A 23,804-nucleotide genomic window follows, 5' to 3' on the forward strand; every position below is an offset into this window, starting at 1 on the left:
GATGGTGGATGGTCGATTTCGTCGGATAGCTTCTCACGGTTAACGCTTACGCAAGCACTATACATATCGGTCTCCTCGGTTGAAATTCAATTTCTTAGTTCAATCTTCAATCTTCAATCAACATTTTCGTGCTTTTCAAGTTATATTGGTATTCCAAGTAACTATGTTAGAGATCATATGACAATAATTTAATTAAATGCACAGTGGTAATTTCTTACATAGGAGACATCTTTCCTCGATGATATCGGAACTTACTAAAACATAGCTTTTTCATGGTGAATATAGGTAACTATAACTTTCATTGTATCCATATGTAAATATAATTGTAGAGATTTTAATACGGGAAATGCAATAGCTAGTTGTTGTAATCGAATAGAAATTGAAGAAATATAATACGAATTATAATGAACATAATTCGTGAAAAATATAATCATAATATTTCCAAAAACAATTCCATTCCTTCCATAATAATTTTTGTGCCGAGAACATAAATAACATAAATGTAACATAGATGAAAGAAGGCCGATGAACATTCTATCGGCAATTTGTCATCGACTTTTCGAACGTTTCAACGTGACCGATCAGCCGAAAGGGCGCAACAATAGCAATAATCGGCTGGGCTACTAGGAAAGTTTCGAAAATCACTCCTCCGCGGGAAAAAAAGAATAAATCAAACAAAAGGATAAGAGCACGGTGGAGTCTGCGGTGTAAATCGAAAACCGACGAGAGGGTAGCTGAAAATCGTCGATAGAGTTATAAAAGTGGGCTTCGTGGCCTCTTGCCACCCCTTCGAACGCACCCCGATACCACACGAGCACACACTGGGATGCCTGTCCTCGAATACCGAACAATGCATTATTTATGTCTACCTCATAGTTATCTTCCTAATATCGGAATTCGTTTGTGGTACCAAAGAATTCACGCTTATACTCTAATCTATCATTGCTTAGCGATATATGTATATATAATATATTAATCAATGAAACATTTAAGTACATATGCACATATCATATACTTGAGTAAGAAAACATTGTATAAATTGAAAAAGAAGGAAACAAATTAATTAGGGAAAATTAGAAAGTCCATTCAGGTTGCTTGGAGGAAGGTCTTCGATAAAATTAGTATTTAATTAGTATTTAAAATATGTATTAATATTTTCAATATACTCTTGTCGATGATTTTTATCAATTTCTAACAATTTTGGAATTTGATAACTTCCATTCTGAGTTATCTTCAAATAATTTCGAGATATCTTGATCAATCTTCCAATGGTTTTTAATTTACAGTACGTTATAACTAAAAACTGGACTTTACAAAACCTGTGAAACGTTACACGTACGATGATCAACAATGTTTCTACGTATAGAATTCTCGCGAGAAGTCTGTTCTTTCCTTGTTCCACTAATTTCGCCATTGCCCCCGAAATCAATCTTACAAATTTGTACGTAACGAATTCGAGAAAAACCGTTGGTGCGATCAGCATAACGTGCAGGTCTTTCAGATTACAGAGCCCAGGGTGCTATTCTAATTTACCAACGTGATTCAATTCACCATACGAAGTCGATCTCTCGATACAATAACGTTTCACCTTTCTACCATTCTATATGTATTTTTTCTTCCTTTTTTTTTCTTTTTTTGTTCTTTTATATCGTTCGGTTACTCTGATCAGTGGCGTCACGAAAGTGGAGGAAGAGGAGGAAAAATGGCAACGCGTGAAAGAAACCAGGAGAAGGAAAAAATGTATGAACACGTTGGTAATACGAGTGAAAAGTGGTGCTCGTTAAATTACAACAGTTACCGAACTCCGATTTCGCAGTGAAGAGAAACCGACGAACGAAACGAAACCGCGTGTCAGGAGTGCGACGAAGAGGGTGAAGAGTAGAGAAAGAGGGTGGCTTTATATATGCATACGAGAACATTCAGGTGTCAATCAAGAATCGAGACCTTTCGACTTTGGGGTGTGAAAATCGGACTTCTCCCGAAAAAATTTACGTATTCATTCACGCCGCCACCGATGGAAAAAGATGGAGTATAAAAGAGAAAGAGAGTGAAAGAGGGGGCGAGTGAAAAAGAAAGAATTCGAGCGAAAAGTCTGTTTGCTTTTTTACCGCTCTTGACTTCATATTCGAGAGCATATTTTTTGCGCCAACCGTCACGCATTGTTAACGTCAACTTACTCGTCTTTTTTACTTTCTCTTTCTCTCATTCGCATTTTTTTTTTCTTTTTTCTTCGTGCGTCGCAACGAAAAGAAAACCGTCTGGTAAAATCCAGTACACGCTAACAGGAATTTTGTAATTTCGCTAGAATATCGTGTGATCCCGGTGAACGAATTTTGACCAATGTGATTCGAAGGGTTAGGAAGATATGTTACGGTTGCTTCAGGGATAATTGCATTTATATCTTTTCTTTTATTTCGTTTATTTTATTTCGTTTACCATGATTATTTGATCATTAGCAACGAATTCAGCAATATAGCATACAATATAAATTTCATAACCGTTCCCAATAGATACAATGTTATAAGATCTTCAAAACACTCGGTTAACTTTCGTATTTCAGCAATCTTAAATTCTGTTGTGTCGTAAATCATTAAAAACGTTTCTATATCCACTTTTATCTAATGTATGAGAAAATTGTAGTTACCAATTTAAAAGCATTCACAATCTCGTCATTAAATGAAGGTTATGACAAATATAACAAATCTATTCAAGCGATCGTATTACGCATACAAATTAGTAAAACTTCGTTTGTTTGTATTTTTCTCAAAATCCTGTTACACGAAAGAAGTAGAAAGAAGCTAATAGTGCGGACACTCTATATATTACTTCACCATTTTTTAATTAAAAGAAATATGTACATAATATGAAAAATATGTAAAGTCGAAAGATATTTTGTAATTATTCTGTCAGGTTTTTGATACGAGACATTATCGGACGACGTATTTTCCCGAGTTGGAAAAGCGCATGATACACGACCCGTTTGCCTTTCTCGTCTCGCCTCGCCACGCCGCGCGTTTTCACACTTTCTGAATGCGGGATGAATATCGGTCTGGTTCGCCGCAAGTCGAGCATTATATCGCTTTTACATTTATAAAGCTGTCACACACCAACTCATGCGTCATTGTGAAAGGGGTATTATGCTTTAATAATGGACAGCATCACATGTCAGATTCATCCGGTTAGATGGAAATGGTGCAAAGTTTATTTCGTTCCAGGACTCTGGTGTTTCCAATCGCAACGTGTCACAAAACATTTTGCACGATCGAAAATAATAATTTTATATGTAACAATGACATTATCTGCTTGCATTCTAAGATATCTTTCGATTGTTCTTTACTCCGTCATCTTCGCCATTGACTAAATGCATGATAGACTTGATATCAGGATAGATTTCGTGTCTCACGGTCTGAAATACCGACCTCGAAAAAGATCAGTGTTTCTTACGCCCTCTGCGATTTGCTACGGCAAATATGGGAATTGTATTCGACTCAACGATAAAAATGAACTTGTCATCTACGGAGCTTTGTGCCACATGTTCTGTAATACCGACTATTCAGAGGTTTTGTTACGCTCCCTACAATTTGTAACATAATGCCGAATGTAATTAGTCCGTTTAAACCTGCTCTGTTATTGAAATAAAACTTTGACATATTAATGCTCGATTAAATAAACCTCTAGTAATTAAATTCATTTATCTGAATGTGAATTACTATTACATGAACGACAAATCGCAAGCAGTAAAGAAAATCAGTATGATCTTATTACATATATGAACTATTTATCCCGCGACAAGTTTAAATAAATGGAGTGCTATCGTATATTAAAAACAAACTACAGACATTATTAAATAAAATAACATAAGTAATTAAATCAGTGATTCAACTAAAACAATACTTTAATATAATCTTATATTAGAAAGTAAAACAAAATTGCCTGTGTGTCCGTCTATTTATATGCTTAGAATTAAGTTAAACAAATTTATAAATTGTTATAAGATATTATGATGACTAAGTAAAAGTTAAAAATCTTGTAAAACAATTCCAAAAAAGCAGTAATTACTACAAGTTGAAATACTATATACATAGGTAAATCTTTTTTTCTTTAGGCTGAGTGATTATTTTTAACCACTGATAAATAACAATTATAGTATAATTATTTTCATCATAATTAAAATTTAATGCAAATTAACATAGTTCTAAGCCAAAAACTAGTACCATAAAAGCGTAAATTTTGTTTTAACTTATAAAAAAGCATAAAAATTATAAAAATGATTATTGTAATAAATTGTTGAAGACGTAAAATTACAATAAAAATGTAGAAATTATTAAATTTGATTAAATTTGATTGTTATAATGAAAAAATTATGTTTCATGACATCGGTGAAGGTCGTTAACTTTCGAGCAACCTTGTCAAAAATATATAACCTGTCATCGGGTATATATATTAGGAATATCCGATCGAACTTGCGCGCAAGCTCATTTTTCTCTAAATTCTCGTAACGTAAACATCAGAAAAGGCTTTTAATTACTTGTTGAAAACAATAAAATTTTTAATTTATAATATTTAAGCAATTAATATTATAACACTGTCTTTTCTACATTTCGTCAGTGGTTTTAATTCATATCATTACTATACTGAATAATGACGTCGCATGTAACAAAAATGCTAAGGGACCCCAAAACGTGGGACACAAAAAAATACATATTCTGTTATACTATCTTTATGCCTTCACTAATCTATTAACTCAATGTTAAAAGATATCTCTGTAGTAAATAACATTAGGCTAATTTATTACAAATATCACCGAAACGACTTTTTACCACAAAATGTAGCAGTTTAATCGTATGTAGTACGTATAAAGTTCTATTTTTATAAATTCATGTGGATTCTTTTTAATATTAAAGAGGAATTTATTTAATAAATTTTTATTTAATACATATCATATATAATATTTAAATGTTGATTTAATACAATAGTATGACTGATATTGTAAGTATGCGTATAACGATAAATAAGCAACCTGTAAAATATTGGAAACATGTGCCAAAATAAAATTAATTTCTTCAATTAAGTACTGTACAAACATAAACATAAATATTATGTAAGCATAAATACGTTCATAAACGTAATACGTTCATAAATGCAATGATAAAAAAAGTAATGTTGAAATAAATATATTAAAAAGGTGAAACCAATATCTTTCTTAAATAATCAACTTTCCAGTATACAAGATTAACGCTATGCGGACAAAAAGTGTTAAGCATCATTGGTAGAAGCAAGATATTCGTTGTATCTCTTCTCTTGGGCTTGCTGCAATTTCAGCAACTTCTTCATCTGTCCTTTACTGATTTCTGTACCATCAATATAATGCGTCGGTACACCCTAAACAAGACAGTTTTTAGTTAGAAAATGGAATGTATTATTATTATAAATCTACATACATTGCCATCGAATTGAGAATATTTATCTTTTTCTAGCTTAAACATCTCAGAAGGCGGAATTTTTCTCAGCGCTTCCTTCGCTGCAGCTTCCGCTTTTCTTCTTTCCTTCTCCAACGTCCTTTCCAACTCCATTTGCTTCTTATGAATCTTCTCTTTTAATAGTTCTTCTTTATTTACTAATTTAATTTTACAAACTTCTTCATTACTATCTTCCAAACGAACTCCAATATTTGGTAAAATATCGTCACGTAATGTATCACATTCCTCAAGAATACTACTAGCTTTCAAAGCTTTAGCATGATTTCTTACTTTCTCACGGAAATTTGCCAAAATTTCAAGGTAGGGCATAACGACTTCTTCAACCTTTAATAAAATTTATAATAAGGAGTCAGAACATAAGGAAAGAGAAAATAAATGTATATAAATCATACATTTAAATTCGCGGTATTGCTGTCAACTGGAAAACCAATACTATCATGCGATGATATAACCCCAAATATAATAAACATTTTTGTAATATAAACTGCAACATCTCTAAGTAATAGTGTATTTGGTTGTTTTATTTCTTTCATGTAAATATTGCAATGCGTCACAAGATCCCTAACGGCATCAAGCGCACTCCTTGTATCAATATTGTCTATAATAAAATGTATCGTAGGTTTTATTAACATACAAAATAATATAATATATAATTATATAATATAATATGTATATTAAATTACATAATAGCAAAATATATATTAGTTATACAATTACAGTGCACAATATTTGTAAATGTTCACTTACCACATAATGCGTTATGTACTAAGTCCCTGGCATGATAAAACTTTTCATTTAATTCCACTTCAGATTTAGTCCATTTAGTAAAAGTATTAATATTTGTCTCTGAACCCAAAGATCTAATTTTACATTTTACATTTAAAAAGAATTCCTATAATACAAACAAGGTGTTGTACATATATTACATTATTAAATGTTGAATTAAATAATATTAAATAAAATATTCATAAAATATTATATAACAAATAATTATATTTACATTTAAAAACTTTTCATATTGAATGGCCATATGCATGGTATCATCACTGTAATCTAATGTATCTTTCCATGAATGCAAAAGAAATGCAAGCCTAAGTTGTCTTGCTGAGTGCTTTTTTAATGCATCTTGTATAGTAATGAAATTTTTTAGTGATTTTGACATTTTGCATCCTGCTATGGTCAAATGACCAGAATGAAGAAAATATTTAACCCAATTAGAATTATTATAGTATGCTTCTGCTTGTGCCATTTCATTATCATGATGGGGAAACTTCAAATCTATCCCTCCAGTATGAATATCTAAACTTTCTCCACAAATTATAGATGCCATAACTGAACATTCTATATGCCAACCTGGTCGTCCTTTACCCCAAGGGCTTTCCCACCAAGGTTCTCCTTCCTTTGAACATTTCCAAAGTGCAAAATCAGTTGGTGATCTTTTTTCAGATACCTTTGTACCACTTAAATCTCCTAACAAAAATATTAAAAGTTATCAAAAATGAACACATTCATCTTCAAAAAAAAAGAATTTTTACCTTCTCCTTCTTGCAAACTCGATGTATCGCCATATGCTTCTGGGACGAGTTTAGCATAATAATGTTTATCCTGCTTATCAAAGGTAGCAACATCGAAATATACAGAACCATTACTTTCATATGCAATTCCATTTTCTATAATTTTTTCAATAAATGTTATAATTTCAGGTATGTATTCACTAACTCTTGTTAAAACATTTGGCCTTAATATCTAATGAAAATTTCATTATGAATTATTCAATATAATTAATAAATATATATAGTTAAAATCAAGAAAATATACTTAATATTACATTTAAAGAATCCATATCTTTGTGAAATTCCATTTCCCAATGTTGTGATAATTTGGTAAAAATAGAATGTTCTGTAACTGTAGCTCCTTTCGTTTTATCCAACCATTCTGCCAAAGGATCTCGTGCTTCTTTTAATAATAACTGTATCCATAGAAGTTACAAAGATAGTATCTTTAGATAAATTATTAAATAAAATTAATAAGAATATTATTAATATTAAATTACATAATCTCTACTTATAAATTTATTACTTATACTCTAAAAATATGAAAAATATATATATACTTCTTGATATTCTTTCATTTTTTCTTCATCTTTAAGCTTTACTACGTTTTCCAAATTTTCAATAGCTTTTTCCACATTGCACAACAATGCCTCTAGCATACATTTTTTATCTGTATCATTCGTATTCTTCACTGTATCTTCAAAAATACACATTACATATTTTGCATCATCCAGAATTTCATCAAGAGTATGATTTTCTTCTATATATTTCTCATATAAATAATTTTGTCTAGCTCTCTTTATAATTTTATCATCTATATCAGTAATATTCATCACATATAAAATATCGTATCCAAAATAATCAGATAAGACACGCCTTAATATATCGAAAGATATATATGATCTAAATAGTGACAAAAATGATAACAAATATATAAAAAATAAATATTATTATCTATAGTATTTTAATAAAATAATACGCATTTTTTAAATACATAATTTTATACGCAACTTTGTACCTAGCATGTCCCATATGTGATGCGTCATAAACAGTAGGTCCACAACTATACCATAATATATGATTTCCAAATTGAGGGACAAATATTTCTTTCTCCCTAGTTAAGCTGTTGTATAACTTAAGAACTGAGCTGCTTTTTCTTTCTGGTGGCATCCAAGATGGTTGTAACCTTTTTGCCATTTTTAATCTCTAGAAACTGGAAATATCCAAAAGTGATGAAAACCATAAAGTATATCTTATCTATCTCATTACTCCTCTTCTAGAAAATAAAAGTTATACAATTAAACTTACCTCTTTATGAAAAGCTTTACTCAAAAATATTTCAATACAAAAATTCTGTGTACAATTGCTTTCAAAGAAATGTTTAGACAAATATACAAAGAAAGATTGTCAAATAAATATCACGTGTCTAGAATTCTGTTGCAAATTTTTACTTGTTTCCACATACATTACTTTTTCAATATATTCGCGTATAGGATATTTAGTATTAATGTTAATATATTTCTCTTAATTTAATCAAATAATATAAAATACTGTTCACATTAACTATCATTAAACTCTTGAATGATTCACGTTCGATATCCGAAAAGACACGAGGAAATCGTTGCATGTATATATCAGTGTAGAAAGAGCGTTCACATTGTGACGTTGTCTAAATTTTCTGTTATCTCCGATCTCCGATGCTTCTACTCAATCTTTAATATCATGTTGTAAGAAACAGTTTAATGTGATAATATTTGAACTGTTTGTCGTAAAAGTAATTTATTTATTTTAACTATAAACCATATGTAAAAAAAGAAGTAAACCTCATGTATAAATAATTAGTCTTCGAATACAAAACTTGCATCATCCTAACCTAATTAACAGTTTGAAATGTACTGACTTCAATGCTTTACAATATGTGTGTGTGTGTGCGCGCGCGCACGCGCACGCGCGTGTTCGTGTATGTATGTATGTGTATATATACACATACATACTAACTGATGGTCTTTGACCGGATGTATGTCCTTAATAATTGAATTTTTAGATAGATTTTAATATTAAATAGAGTACAGAATAGTAAATAGTATAGAAATAATAAAGAATAAGTTAAAACGAAAAGGAAGTAGATAGCAATCGTTTGAAGAAAATTACATATTTAATAATTTTATAATATTTCTTTATGTACAATGCTTTTTTTGGTATTCATTTTTGTGTGTGTGTGTGTGTGTGTGTGTGTGTGTGTGTGTGTGTGTGTGTGTGTGTGTGTGTGTGTGTGTGTGTGTGTGTGTGTGTGTGTGTGTGTGTGTGTGTGTGTGTGTGTGTGTGTGCGCGCGCGCGCGCGCGCGTATGTGTATGTGTATATTTCAAGCACAACCGAAGAATCATAATCGGTCTCTTCGGGCCGTCTCTCACCGTCGCGTCACTAGCAATGTGCAGTTTATTTGTTCTGAATCTTTTAGTATTTTGAGATAATAAATAAAATGCCATTTTGACTATACCACTTTTGGGACATTCTCTACCGAACGATCCAAATCCGATTCAAATCGATTTATTAGCTTTAAAGTTATAAGCGAACAAACATAAAAGTACTTTTGTACTTTATATATATAGACGCCAGACACCCAGATAATGGCAAAAACATATATATATTGAATATCAAAAACAAATAAATATAAAATTGATTGTATATATCATCTATTGTAAATAAGATTTATATATATAAATATTATTTTTGTCATATTACTTACTAGATCTTTTAGATATATTAGAATTATAAATATATTACGTCAATAATATTATAAATTACAACACATATATGTAGTCATATACCAATAACTTCATTCTTGTTAAACAAATTAATATACCCACATAACTTGAAATAAAATTTTAGTTATATCAGTAGGTGATATATTTTTATTCAAATTCTTGTATAAAGTACATGTCATTATAATAAATATCTTTATAAACATATTTTTCATATTTCAAAGATTCTGTAAAAATACGTAAAATGTTCCACACATTTATGAACTTAATATTATGATTTTTTTTTAAATGTGATATTATGCATAAAAATCCTTGTTTCATATATGTATTAAAAAATTTACATCATTTTATTATATTAAATTTTAAGATCACACATAGATAACATACAAAATAAGCACTTTGGAATGTGTATAATTCATATTCATATATAAAATATTAATCTTATGTTATATATAAAAATATAGAATGCAAAATGTTAGCTAAAGTTTTTCAGACACATACCTTTTTTTTCGGAACAAAGTTCATTATATTGTTAAATATATAGATGTTTAATTATATATATCCTGCTTTATCCTTATATTACTTTAAGTACGACAGTTTTTCTACATAAAATGATTTTATTGTTTTTATTATTTTTTATCTTGATCAAGATTGACTATTCCAGAGAACAGTATTTTTTGAAAAAATCATTTTATCATTTAGTAAGTATAATTGATTCAACATTTAAGTTAAACAAAAGTACGTGTTGCCATTTTAGGATTGTTATTCTTTTCTTCTCTGTTAGTAATTATTTGTTCAGTTTTTATACTTTCATATATAATTTAAATGTAATAACAAAACATCTCATTTAAAAATTAATATTGTATTATCTATGTTCTTTATTTGTCTCTTCTTCCCATTCTTTGCCTGGCCTGATAAATTCTAAGTCACTAGCATCCTCAGAACTTGAAATATTATCGTCATCAAAATATGGTTTTGTAACTTCGTTTGGTTGCATATGTCCTAAAAAAACATGAAATAACCATACAAATAATCATATAATTAATCGTAATAAAAATATAATACGATCCTGTATTAATAATTTGTAATAGATATTTCAAAACTCTGTCATTCTACATATTAAGAGAAACTGCAAATAGTTGCCTTCTAAATTTTTACAAATATTTAAAAAATAAATATTTAAAAGACTTTTATATGCATCACTTTGTTATTATACTTACCATTCAATGGTCTTCTAAATATTTCAATTTCTTTTTCATCATCATCAAAAAAGCTTGTTCCATCTTTTAAAAGACTAAACGCATATCCATTCCAATTATTTTTTTTTAAATTTTTGGAAGATTTACAATTAGCACAAATAAAAATAGAACATGCAATAATTCCCAAACATACAGTGGCTGCAAAAATATGATTTAAAATTATATTCTAATAATACGTTATAACTTATGTGTTATATATATTATAAAAATATTGATTATCTTACTTATAAGAACTATAAAAACAATTCTAGGCATCCCAAGAAAGTTGTCATCATATTTTAATTTGAATATCAAATGCGAAACACTATGTACATCTGATGTTATAAACAATTTAGTCTGTTGAATATATCCAGATGCGCTAGCACTTATAATATGAGCACCAGGTTTGAATAAAAACCAGTAAGCTCCATTTATTCCACTTTTAACATGATGCACTGATTTATTGTATGATAAAATAGCATTTTCAATTGGCTCATTGTTCTCATTAAGGACAAATCCTTTTACTCCTTCATTAAGCTTTTCTATCATCATTAATAAACTAGCCTTATTATCTTCCCATATATTTCTTGAATCATCAGTGTTGCAACAAGTAACATATACATCAAGCATCAAAGTACTCGTATTTAAATAAAGATAATCCATTAAAGAATGTTTTCTTTTTCCACTTATACCCATGCCAGCATGAATAATTCCATTAGAATCTATATTTAAATCGTGATCACATTCTGGATTTTTAAAAGTCATGTTCATCTTATGTTTAGTATATAATGATGCTAAATCTTGCAATACATCATTATCATCGGTGTTATATATCTGTTCAAATATTTTTCCATACTTTCCCGCAAATGGAATTTCAATATGTTGCGAACCAATATTTAAATTTATTGCTAATACAGCATTAATGTTTTTGAACCAATTAATTAGTGTACTTGCCTCAGTGCTTAGTCTATCATTGATAGGAAATTGTAAATTGTCCACAATGAATGAATCACAAGTTTGATTATCATTAGAATTTTGAGATAAATCCGGTGCAATGTATATCGTAAATTTATCTAAATAATTTGTAATTCTAGTGTCTTTCCGATAACGATCTAGTAAATAGGTCGCAAAATCAAGTAAAATTTTAGATGTTACAGGTGCACCATTTGAAATACCAGCCACAAAGGCTATAGATGGTCGACCAATGCGTTTGTAATTACCTTCAGTTCCAATTTCTAAACATATTATTCGAGTGCCCGTTTGTGATTTACCAATAATATGTAAAGTTGATAATTGTGAATATTTATTGTTCAGATCGATCAAAACTTGATTTACAACATTTGTCTCTTGATCGTTATCGTATTTTTGGTGTTTTGCTTTTTCTACATGACGTTTCGTCAATTTAATGTGAAGATCAGTTATATTTTTATCATCTACATGGACTTTAATAGACTGTTCTATATAACCTTCACAAACAAATGTTAACGAATATTCACCAGGAAGAAGAATAATTTTAAAATAAGCCATGTTTTTAGAAACATGGTAACTATTTCCAATCTTAACTACAGTTTCCCTTAAGGGAGCATCGTCAATATCTGTTACCACTGCTCGAACACCAGTTGTCAGACCCTGAATAAGTTGCTTCAAGGGCAATAAATTTTCACGCCAAATAGTTGGAATAGATCCTGGAAGTGGATATTTACAACAAGCCATGTTGATACTTATCTACAAGTATAACAGATTGTAACAGATTAATATACAAATAATATAAACTAGAAATGATTTTATATATTAATAAATATATTACTTACTGTTGGTATTTTATACTGATTTTGAATATAACTCTGTACTTTTTTAACATCATTGTTAATAAAACTGCAAGTTTCTTTCTGTATTGAATGTTCATAATTTTTGGCCAGAGTTTTATACACATTCAAGCTATCATCTGTATAACTAAAATAAGAATATAAGGTATTATTATCTTAAATTATGTTATACTATTTTAAGTTTGAATCATATAATATAACAAAAAAAAAATAATAAATACGTAAATATATTTTATTATACTATATATTAGTATATTATATCAGTAACTTAAATTTTCGTTACCTGACTTCAAGTGCTCCACTTCCTAATATTATTATTACATCATATTTTTCATTAGATAACATTGTTTTAAATGCATTAGTAATCATGTTTAATTTATCTGATGTAGCATTATTATTTTGTAGCAATAGCCTTTTGCCTATTTCATCATCTACAATAGGATTACACTCTTGAGCATTTGGTACTATATTATCAAAACCTGGATCTATGTAGGGTACAAAATGTAATACAGAGTTTTTCAATATTCTTTCTATAGGGGGATCTCCAATTTGATTTCCTTTCAGTATATGAGTTGCTAATCGTAACAGCATTTCTCTACCAATTGGTTGAGATGCAAATAGACCCCCAATTAAACCAATATGATATTTATTTTCTTCTGGTGCACCCATCTATAATTAATAAATTTGTAACTATTTTTTTATAATCGTAAAACGTAAAATTTGGAATAAATGGCTATATATTTTTTAAATGATATGCTCACATTATGTGTAACTTTTAAAGAACGAATATCTACACTGATTAATGACTCCCCTTGAGCTTGAAATTCTGCAATGTTTGGTTGATCATTTTCTAATTGATTAAATTTATCACTTAACTCGACATTTGTTAAATAAATATTGTCTAAGTTTGTCATTAACCGAAAATCATAAGCAGATGACCTGAAATAGAAAATTATTACATAAAATACGAATATATACCAAATTAAGAAACAAAAATTTGTTTTTATATTAAGCATGAAAAAATTAATATGTAATTAAAAAAGATCTATTCATTAAAATACTTGATGATAAGGAAACACATAAAATGATTATACAATAAAGCATTCTAATAATCAGTTCTGCTTCTATTAAAATATAATTGTAATTTACTTTATTATAGTCGAAATATATTTTATAATATATTAAAATATTTACTTCCGTGAAGTTTTTAAATTTCTTCCTAAAATGAAATTTTTATAACTCCTTATCAAAAACAATCCTTTTTAACATTCAACAACATATAAGTATCATAATTCTGGAAATTGCAATGCTTATAAGAATTATATTAAAGTACTTTCTAGTCTTAAGAAAATCATAAAATTATATGTTATATAGTTATACCAGTGTTGAGGATCATCTCGCATTAATGAGAAATCCAATACTACTCCTTCTCCAATATTAACATCATCTGATACCACTGCAATTTGCGTTTGAGATTCATACCCTACTGCACTGGCTGTAACATTGTATTTGCCTGGGACTAAAAGACGCCAATAATCTCCATCATTGGCTGCATAGATATCATGTTTAATTCCTTCTATAGATATTTTAGCATGAGGTATAGGATTTCCAATTGATGAACGTATTACTCCATGTATTCCTTTATGAGACTATAAAAAAAAATGTATAAGTATAATGAAAGAAATAATTATTTTTATAACATGCTATACATATTAATACATAAATACCATTTCAATTAAACGTAGGAGAGGTTCTCTATTTTGTAACCAATACTCTGGTAATTCAGTTGCATTTGGAAATTTTGTACATCCTACTTCTATCGTAATTTCAAAATCATTGCTATGAACGTAATTATAATCTTGCATGCCTCCATTAACAGAATACCAAGCAGCCCCATTGGTTATACCATTTGGAAAGCTTTTCTCTAATACATTTTGTACTGTGTTTAATCGTCCATTTAAAAATGAAGGACATGGTTCTCCAAGATGCATACGAGGATGAGCATTTGAATATGCTAATGCTAAAGCTTTGAAAACTTTATCATCCGGACTTAGATTTTCATTATCATACATGTATTCTGGTTTATTATCATATGGATAATTTGCCACTAATGCTCCTCCATGAAAATTAGCAGAAAGTACAAATGGAATACTTGCAATCCAATTCATTACTGCTTTCGTCTCAGGTTCTGGTTCTTTATTATACTGTAAAATATAAAAATATAACTAGTAATCTAAATTTATAGAATCAATAAACATTTAATAGATATAAATATAAAATGTGCTAAATCCGTCAAAAGTGAAACAATAAAAAAGTGGAAATCCATACATTATTTGTTTCATATTGATCAGGAAAATTTCTGTTGAGATCAACATTTTTAGCGTTTGTTCTTCCTTCATATATATTTTCTTCTCTAGAAATTTCATAACCATCTGGATTCATGCTTGGCATTACATGTAGTCTGACACTCTTTAATATTTTCGTAACTCTTTTGTCAGTTCCAAAATTTTCACAAAGGAACTTCAACAGCATTAGTAAAATTTCTCTGCCAACAACTTCATTCCCATGCATGTTTCCTATATATTTTACTTCAGGTTTATTTTGGCTATGTTTACCAGGATTTTCTGTTATTTCCATAACATATAACTGACGTCCTTTAACAGACTCTCCTATACTATAAAGCCTTGTGATATTTGGGTAATTCAAATTTAATTCTTTCAAGAATTTTTCCATTGCTATGTAATTATGATGTTTGAATTCCGTATTATGGAGAAAACCATATTTGTCAGTAGGTCTAATAAATTCCTCAACTTCATCTGACTTTAATTTTCCTACAAATTAACATAATATTACAAAACAATTAAAACTATCGTATTGTAAGAATAAATGTCTTAAATAAAAAAATTAATAGTTCAACAAAAAGTACATATGTAAATATATCTTCTTTAATAAACTTTTCATATGCATTAAAAAGACAAAAATAAATCATGAAAAACATGAAACTAAAAATTTAAAAAATATGCAACTATTACAACATTTACAACACAACACAAGGTATAGAGAACACAAAAAACCAAAGAAATAATAAATAATATATTATAATAATATTCAAGATGTATCACTACTTGATGGATAAAAAATATAGGAAAAGGCTGGAAAACATTTGAGAAAACTAACTCACTGTTTGAAACAAATATAGTATTTTATTTTTTAATTTTTTAGACATTATACATTCAATTTGATTATATTATGCTATACATCAAATTACAAATATGATCATAAACATCTCTCAGTGTTTTACATATTTTTGTTAATATTAATAAAATTACCTAAAGATATTTACGTTTCATACTAAAAATCTTTGGATATATTTTTTATAATTCATACATATTTTCTTATATATGTATCTCATTTACTTCATAAAAATGAGATTAACATATTCTTTACATTTAATGAAATAAACCTTCTATTTTTAGTGTATAGTTTTTCTTGTTTATAAAGTTTAATCTGATTTTCATAATACAGATCTTTAAATGAACATTTAAATGAACACATGAAATTTAAGGAAGAGATACTACAAAATATTTTTATAATTATTTTTAAAAACTTTATTTGTTATGTTATTTGTTCTTGTAATTGTTCACTAATATAAAAGAGAGCATTCAAACAAAAAATAAATCACGATTTGCTATTTGTTCGATAACATAAAAGTTATTCACCTCAAAAATGTGAGTGTTACAAGAAGATATGTTTTTGATGTGCAGTAATGCTTAGTTCTCACAATTCATATATGATCCAATTGTACATCTACAAAGTATTTAGACCAATTGTTTAAAATTATAAACTTATTACATTCTTTTTCATTTAACAAACTTTTGCATTTAAAATATCTTTCCTTAGATACAAAACAGGACAAATAAATTTAAAAAACAAATAAAAAATAATATAACAAATAAACGTAAACATAAAAATAATAAAAATGATTAAAAAATTTATGTTTAACATATGTTTATGCTCCAATTAGTTCATAAGTAAATAACTTTCACTGTAAATAATTATTTTTGTGCAAATCAGAAAGTTTCTTTATCTTTTTCTCCATACCTTGTGTGTATCTTTTTTATATTTGCTTATATTAAGGACATAAACGATAATAAAATGTATAGAAATGGCAGTATCACATACTCTTGTGATATAATCATATCAGTGCTGTAAAATGAAAATAATGATGATAAAACTAATTCATGAAACAAATAATAAATTCATATGTAAATATAAAAAACAATAATTTCGTTTCATTTTCAGTTTTATGAGAAAACAAATAAAAGACAAGAAAATTCTTTAATTACGTATATGTAAATATAACTAGTAATTCATATCATCATAAGATGGTATTAGTTTATACAGTGCAAAATTCTGATTAGGAAGTGGGAGTGTATGAACAAAAGGAGCATCCTGATTACCTTGATCATCATAAGTATCCTGTGTTAAAGTGAAATTGACAATAGTTGGTTCATCCGATTTTACTGTCACATTTATTTGTTCACTTGGATGATATCTAAAATCATAAAAAGTTGATATATAGATCAAACCTTACTAAACAAAATACTAGTTTTGTAACAACGTTATATATACTCACGCCCATGCTTCTGCATGAATGTTATATGTTCCAGGCAGTAACAAACGCCAATATTCTCCATGAGGTGTAGTGGATACATTATGATTTATTCCATGCACAATGATAGTTGCTCCTTCTATTGGTTGCCCATTTATATCTCTTACAAGACCTAAAATTATAAAATATAAATTAATATATACCATCGTTATTAATAAATAATTATACTTAATGAATATTTAAAGACCTGTTACTCCAATATGGGCTTGCTCGAGATATTTTATAAGAGATTCCTTATTTAATCTCCAATGTTCTGGCATTTCTGAGGCATATGGATATTTACAACAACTAAGTTCAAATGTTATCTCAAGTGCATTGGAGCGAGCATAATTGAAGTCTTGCATCCCTCCAACAACTTCATACCTAAAACAGATAAAGTTTAATAATATTTTCTTCACAAATAATACTTTCCAAAAACAAATAATTCAGATATATATGCTCACCAATATGCACCATTGGTAACACCACCCTGAAAAACATCAGAACTGCATGCTGTACCTGTACGCATTTGTGGATGATTATCTGCATATGTATGTGCTAAATATTTGAATAACTCATCATCTGGACTTTTACTTTCAATACAACAAGATCCTTGAATGCTAAAAATCAATACAATATATAACTTTTATAAAATAATAAGTAAAATTTCATAATTTATTTTATAATTGCATTTATTATTATATTACCCAGAATCATAAGGATAACTTGCTACAACAGCACCTCCATGAAGATTTCCTGATAATACAAATGGTTCTGTAGCAATCCAAGTCATCATGGCTACTGTTTCATTCTGACGTCCATCTAATATAGTGCCACCTTGTTGGAGATAATTAGTTCTTCTATTAAACTGATCTGGAAAATTCCTATTTAAATCAACATGATTTGCATTTTCACGACCAGAAAAATCTTTTCTCGAGTCACAGTTTCCTTCCTAAAAGTTCAAAAGAACATTAGACCAATATATGCATGGATTTAAATTAACTTAAATCATAAAGGGAAATAATAACAAAAAATAGAAACATTACCGCTGATTTTTCAAAGCCATCAGGATTCATTGACGGCATAAGATAGATATCAGTATTATTCACTAATTTTGTAATTCTTTCATCTTTCCCATAATTCTTCAAAAGATATTGAGCAAGATATACTAATAATTCTCTACCAACAGTTTCATCACCATGCATATTAGCAACATATTTCACCATCGGTTCACACAGTTTTCGTTCCTTAACATTTTCAGAAATTTCAATAACTAACAAATCTCTGCCTTCCACGGATTTTCCTATGGAAAACACTCTTGCCAAATTTGGATATTTTAGAACCAATGAATTAAACAACTGTTGAAGCTCTTCATAATTTGTGTAATGTGGGATGACAAAATCCTCATCTAATTTGTTGTCAGAATTTATCACAAAACCATTAATAATTCCAATAATTAAGAAAAAAAGTAACACGATGTTATAGATAATACGTGCGTGTACCATATTTAAATATTTATTAGCGTAAGAATATAACAAGCTTTTTTGACTTTAACGAAACATTCTACACAATTCACGATGTCGGTGTCAATATAGCATAAAAGTACTGATGACGTCCACAAGTGCGAGCGTGGGCAGAGTAGGGTAGAGGATTACTAGGAATGATATAGATATATGTATATGTATAATTTTTCATTGAGAATAAAAATATTTATTGGTCAATTATTCTCTCTCTATATATATATATATATATTACATGTGTAACATCTGTATTATTTTTTAAATTTCTATAACAATTTCTCGTAAAAAATCACAGAAATTTTAATGAAAGAAAAATGAATTCTTGTATATGTGTAAGTAACATAGTAAGAAACGTTTTATTTGTATGTATATAACATACTGTACATGGATAAAAATTTTTGATAAGAATAATTTTTCTCTTCCTTTTCCTTTGTGATATTAAGTACTTACGTACATATGTATGTATACATAATATATATAGTTGAAATAGTTCATAAATTACTAATGATATTCTTAAATATATATGTATATGTATATATAATTTTGAGTTGGCAGTAAAAAGATGTTTATAACTAATTTATATGAAATCTTAGTTTAAAGATATCTTGGTATAATTCAAATTAAATTCTAAAGACAATATTGAATAAATAATTGATAAGGGAAAGTCAAATGCATATTAGTTTATTTCAAATATTCTAAGTTTCTTATTTCTTATCTTTTGTTAGATATAACGATAAAACTTTGTTTCAATATTAGAAACATTGTAATTTCACTAAAAATTATTTCGAAAAATATTGTCAAAGAGAGGTTATGATCTTACATCTACGAATTTTATTCGATTGCTTACAAAATGTACACAATTATTTTATGTAATAGTAGATAAAAATTTGTATGACTTCAGTGAATAATATTTCGAAACATGTCTAACAGCAAAGAAGAAAAACAGTAAGTTGTGTAAAAATATTAATAACCAATTAAAGAAAATAGAAAAATAAAAGGTCATTCACTATTACAAAAAATTTTAGGTATGGTTTAATTTTACCTAAAAAGCAACAACGTATTGCCCCGAAGGTAAACAACATATTTGGCGATAATAATGATTCGGATGAGGAAGATGGTACAGATTGGGTTAAAAAGGCTCTTCAGGCAGAGGGAGAAAAAAATAAAATAAAAAGGCAAGTAAGATTAAATATGCAAAAGGCTTTAAAAGAAGACCCAACAATATTTCAATATGATGAAGTATATGATGACATGGAAAGGACAAAAGATCAGTCCAAAACTGCAAAAGATGAAAGAAAGAAACCAAGGTATATTCAAAATCTTTTAAAAGCTGCAGAGCGAAGAAAAAAAGAACAGGAATATAGAATAGAAAGAATGGTTCAGAAAGAACGCGAAGCAGAGGGAGAAATGTATGCAGACAAAGAAAGTTTTGTTACTTCTGCTTATAGAGCAAAATTAGAAGAATTTAAGAAAATGGAAGAAGAGGAAAATAAAATGGATAAATTAGAAGCTATTGCAGATGTTAAAAAGCAACAAGATATTTCAGGATTTTATAGACATTTGTATGAACAGACTGTTGTTCAATCTTCAGAGGAATCTGGAGTTAAGAATGATACCAATGATAATAAAACTAATTTAGATAACAATTTAGAGGATATAAATAAAGAAATAAATATCAATCACAACAAAGATCAGGTAAAAAATAAAGAAATAAAAAAGAATAGACAATATAGGCAAAGAAAAATAGAAGAAGATAGTGATACAGATACTGAAATTCAACAGAAAATGGAAAATAAAGTAAAAACTCCTGTACCTGAAAAACGTAAAAATGTTGAAAGGGAATCTGAAAGAATAGAGGAACCTGATGTTAAAAAACAAAAACAACAAACTGAAAGTGCTAAACTTGAAAAAAGTTGTAATGAGACCAAAATAGAAAATCCCATAAATTCAAAGGATGTGGAAAAAATATTAGAAAATAGTAAAAATGATGAAATTGAAAAAATAAGTATTAGTGCAAAAGAAAAAATAGAAGCAGAGAAAAGAGAGAGATCTAAGATTTGGGAAAAAAGAACAGTTGGGCCTGTATTTGAAGCAGCATTGCAAAGATATTATGCTAGAAAATCTATGAGGTTATCAGTTGTATAATTTAATGTAACTATAAAGTGTGTGTACAAGGAAGGAATTGTTTGTCTATATATCTGTGTGTTTAAGTACTAAGTAATTTCAGCAATCTTTTGTTTAGGAAAACGATTACACTATATGTATGATAACATTTTTTTAATATAGCATTTGTAATATAAAATTGTATAGAAATTGCATTAATGATACACTGTATTCCGGAAAAACGTCTGTCTTTTCAATATTACAAAATATAAATTTCTATACATAGAAACAAATGATGGCACATTATAATTATAATATACCTCTTTAAATTCTACAATATTAACATACAGTAATGAAAACATAAATATTTTTCTTAATTTTCAAATTATTTCAAACATTAAACTTAATTTTTGATATTTAATAAATGCTTGCAAAAATTTTTTATGATGAAGTTATAATATTAGTTATTTCACAAATGAATAATCAAAAATATTTTGTTCCTATATTACTTATTATAAATTGCATAACTTAAATATTTCATTATTAAACAAAGGTATAAGTTATATCATTCAGTTTCAATAAGATGAAATAAGCTGTGGCTCCATATGTCCACTATCACCTAAATTTCTTAGTGTTACTCTCCCATTAGATCGAATAGATACCCATGTAATACTTCCATGATTTAGACTTAAACGCAACCAACCCTCAGGTGGAAATTGCAATGCTCTGAAACACATAATAAAGAAGCATTTAATTCTGTGTATTAATACGTTCGCTACCTAGCCCGCGATTTTGCTCTAAAAGTCCGATTGCACGGTATTTTCAGACTGGGCAACAAACACGTTACTATTACGCGAATATCATTTTTTATGAATAGTTACCGGCATACAAAATATCTAATAACGTTTGCATGGCAAACAAGAATAACATATGAATCCTTTTCCTGGCTGGGTTCTGGACGATGAAAATATTTTCTAAATGCAGCTTCTATTCTAGGTCCATCTTCATAAACCTAAAATATATTACATAATATTATAATATAATAGAAAAAAAATAAAAATTCCCATAATAACATAGTATACTTACAACGACTTCAGAGTTCCAAATATCAATTGGTGGATCAGGTGCAATTGGCATACCTTCACTAAGAACAGAATCTTCCTTAACAGTTATATCGTTAAGATATTTTTTTATAATTTTAGCAGTTTCTTTAGCTCTGACTATTGTTGATTGTATAATCATGGAGTATGGTAATCCTAATTCCTGTAATCTCTTTCCTGTTGCTTCAGCCTGTTGTCTGCCTTTGTAACGTATATTTTTACACAGTAAATGACAAAACTTAATATATTTATAAAATTATAAAATATTAATATATATGACATAATAATACATAAATAACATGAGAGATACCAACCAAGAGTTGTAAGTGTTCGATCTAAATCCGTTTTACCATTTGTATTATATTGCCCATGACGGATTAAAATTATGTGATGTCTAACATTTGATTGTTGTTTGTCGTTTGTAATAGATCTCTTTATACGTGACTCTTTATCACTTTCATTGTTTAATTTAGCTACATTTGCTAGCCATTCTGAATGTCGTCTACAAATAGACACAAACAAATTATAAATTGAACTTTTAAATAGTAGAAATAAATTCTAAACAAAGAAAAAAAAATGTTTTACACTATCCAATGAATATGAAGTAGATGAAAATTTACAAATACTGGAATAATATTTATTTTAGCAATATACATGTATACAAAGTATATTTAGTACAGGAATTTTATTTGTGATATTTATTTAATTTGACGTAAGAAAAAGGAACGAAAGAGGGCCTTAATTATATATAATTATTAATTTGTAGAATCAATAATATTTTTATAAATAAATACAATAGCAGTAAAGAATATAACCTATCCCAATTATGATCCCATCTGCCCCAGGATGACGGAGGTATTATCCAAGATTGTTTTTCTGATGATTGAGTATGATCGTTTTCATTTGGATAAAAAAGAGCTGCACCACCTATTGCAACAAATCCACCGATCCATTTTTTAAAATTTAAACGTATAGGCATTATTGTAGTAAATTGCAGCGACTAAATTTTTTTAACGATTTAAACCAATACTGCTCATCTGTAGAACGTATTTACGCGATCGCTATCTATATACCTTCTTTTATAATAGTTATAAAAAGAGAATGTTTTGTTAAGAGGCGAGATAAGTTAAATGTTATTTCAATATCAGTGATGAAATCAGAAAGATAAAATTGGAGAATTTTCCCATACTTTGAAAATTATTTGAATAGTAACCGCTTACTGCCGCTTAAAATCATTACTTCTTGTCCGGGAAATTTGAAATGATTCCTTTGGCACTTAAATCAATTTCCCTCTTTTTTATAAAAACGACTCACTGTTGAAGTTCATATTAGGTACAAATTATATTTTAACATGAATTTAATAATTGAAATATAATTTAACTATTTTTATTCCATATAAGATTCGCGGATATACATATATAATACATACATATATATGTATATTAGATATTTGTAATTTTACAATCAGATTAAGTACATATTTTTTCAAAATATTTTCAGAGTAATAGGTGTAATACATAGTAATTATTATTATACGTAGTAATATATAGTAATATATAGTTTTTACGTG

The 23,804-nt window shown here is 28.2% G+C and overlaps 4 protein-coding genes across 9 annotated transcripts; 1 reads left to right on the forward strand and 3 right to left on the reverse strand.

Moving 5' to 3' along the window:
* Window positions 1-4,909: 4,909 nt before the first annotated feature.
* On the reverse strand, window positions 4,910-8,490 carry LOC126878052 (cysteine--tRNA ligase, cytoplasmic). Of its 2 annotated transcripts, XM_050640450.1 has the most exons (10): window positions 8,342-8,490; window positions 8,052-8,246; window positions 7,594-7,936; window positions 7,309-7,449; window positions 7,016-7,226; window positions 6,481-6,950; window positions 6,228-6,372; window positions 5,873-6,078; window positions 5,442-5,804; window positions 4,910-5,382 (listed from the first exon to the last, which is right to left on the reverse strand). In XM_050640450.1, exons 2-10 carry the CDS (start codon window positions 8,228-8,230, stop codon window positions 5,257-5,259), a joined length of 2,184 nt encoding a protein of 727 aa, XP_050496407.1. In that variant the 5' UTR covers window positions 8,231-8,246; window positions 8,342-8,490; the 3' UTR covers window positions 4,910-5,256. The 2 variants fall into 2 exon arrangements, with proteins under 2 accessions (XP_050496407.1, XP_050496408.1); XM_050640451.1 differs by lacking the exon at window positions 8,342-8,490 and having other exon boundaries at window positions 8,045-8,194.
* Window positions 8,491-8,697: 207 nt separating this feature from the next.
* On the forward strand, window positions 8,698-21,427 carry LOC126878056 (nuclear speckle splicing regulatory protein 1). Of its 4 annotated transcripts, none has more exons than XM_050640459.1 (3): window positions 8,698-8,760; window positions 19,757-19,976; window positions 20,057-21,427. In XM_050640459.1, exons 2-3 carry the CDS (start codon window positions 19,951-19,953, stop codon window positions 21,174-21,176), a joined length of 1,146 nt encoding a protein of 381 aa, XP_050496416.1. In that variant the 5' UTR covers window positions 8,698-8,760; window positions 19,757-19,950; the 3' UTR covers window positions 21,177-21,427. The 4 variants fall into 4 exon arrangements, with proteins under 4 accessions (XP_050496416.1, XP_050496417.1, XP_050496419.1 ...); XM_050640460.1 differs by lacking the exon at window positions 8,698-8,760 and adding an exon at window positions 19,260-19,363; XM_050640462.1 differs by lacking the exon at window positions 8,698-8,760 and adding an exon at window positions 19,394-19,489.
* LOC126878047 (carboxypeptidase D-like) lies at window positions 9,903-19,168 on the reverse strand. Its single transcript, XM_050640434.1, has 15 exons — window positions 18,558-19,168; window positions 18,219-18,463; window positions 17,976-18,131; window positions 17,720-17,895; window positions 17,497-17,644; window positions 17,321-17,415; window positions 15,189-15,691; window positions 14,588-15,064; window positions 14,241-14,509; window positions 13,622-13,799; window positions 13,144-13,529; window positions 12,846-12,987; window positions 11,280-12,759; window positions 11,017-11,193; window positions 9,903-10,798 (listed from the first exon to the last, which is right to left on the reverse strand). The coding sequence occupies exons 1-15, from the start codon at window positions 19,014-19,016 to the stop codon at window positions 10,662-10,664; spliced, it is 5,028 nt and encodes a 1,675-aa protein (XP_050496391.1). The 5' UTR covers window positions 19,017-19,168; the 3' UTR covers window positions 9,903-10,661.
* LOC126878057 (serine/threonine-protein phosphatase PGAM5, mitochondrial-like) lies at window positions 21,155-23,492 on the reverse strand. Of its 2 annotated transcripts, none has more exons than XM_050640463.1 (5): window positions 23,050-23,492; window positions 22,549-22,736; window positions 22,221-22,435; window positions 22,016-22,146; window positions 21,155-21,860 (listed from the first exon to the last, which is right to left on the reverse strand). In XM_050640463.1, exons 1-5 carry the CDS (start codon window positions 23,211-23,213, stop codon window positions 21,710-21,712), a joined length of 849 nt encoding a protein of 282 aa, XP_050496420.1. In that variant the 5' UTR covers window positions 23,214-23,492; the 3' UTR covers window positions 21,155-21,709. The 2 variants fall into 2 exon arrangements, with proteins under 2 accessions (XP_050496420.1, XP_050496421.1); XM_050640464.1 differs by lacking the exon at window positions 23,050-23,492 and adding an exon at window positions 22,820-23,043.
* Window positions 23,493-23,804: the final 312 nt, after the last annotated feature.

This window comes from Bombus huntii, chromosome 2 (assembly GCF_024542735.1).
Source record: "Bombus huntii isolate Logan2020A chromosome 2, iyBomHunt1.1, whole genome shotgun sequence".
NCBI lineage: Eukaryota > Metazoa > Arthropoda > Insecta > Hymenoptera > Apidae > Bombus > Bombus huntii.

Excerpts from the sequence above, each read along its gene's own strand:
- LOC126878052 (XM_050640450.1), bottom strand. The coding sequence starts at position 8,230 with ATGGCAAAAAGGTTACAACCATCTTGGATGCCACCAGAAAGAAAAAGC. Across the intron at positions 7,937-8,051 it reads TCACATATGGGACATGCTAG|ATCATATATATCTTTCGATA; the intron begins GTACAAAGTTGC and ends GTCACTATTTAG. Across the intron at positions 7,450-7,593 it reads AAATGAAAGAATATCAAGAA|TTATTATTAAAAGAAGCACG; the intron begins GTATATATATAT and ends CTATGGATACAG.
- LOC126878047 (XM_050640434.1), bottom strand. The coding sequence starts at position 19,016 with ATGGTACACGCACGTATTATCTATAACATCGTGTTACTTTTTTTCTTA. Across the intron at positions 18,132-18,218 it reads AGTTATCCTTATGATTCTGG|CATTCAAGGATCTTGTTGTA; the intron begins GTAATATAATAA and ends ATTGATTTTTAG. Across the intron at positions 12,760-12,845 it reads ATCAGTATAAAATACCAACA|ATAAGTATCAACATGGCTTG; the intron begins GTAAGTAATATA and ends TTATACTTGTAG.
- LOC126878056 (XM_050640459.1), top strand. The coding sequence starts at position 19,951 with ATGTCTAACAGCAAAGAAGAAAAACA. Across the intron at positions 19,977-20,056 it reads AACAGCAAAGAAGAAAAACA|GTATGGTTTAATTTTACCTA; the intron begins GTAAGTTGTGTA and ends AAAAAATTTTAG.
- LOC126878057 (XM_050640463.1), bottom strand. The coding sequence starts at position 23,213 with ATGCCTATACGTTTAAATTTTAAAAAATGGATCGGTGGATTTGTTGCA. Across the intron at positions 22,436-22,548 it reads TCGAACACTTACAACTCTTG|GCAGACAACAGGCTGAAGCA; the intron begins GTTGGTATCTCT and ends TACGTTACAAAG. Across the intron at positions 22,147-22,220 it reads TTTGGAACTCTGAAGTCGTT|GTTTATGAAGATGGACCTAG; the intron begins GTAAGTATACTA and ends AATATATTTTAG.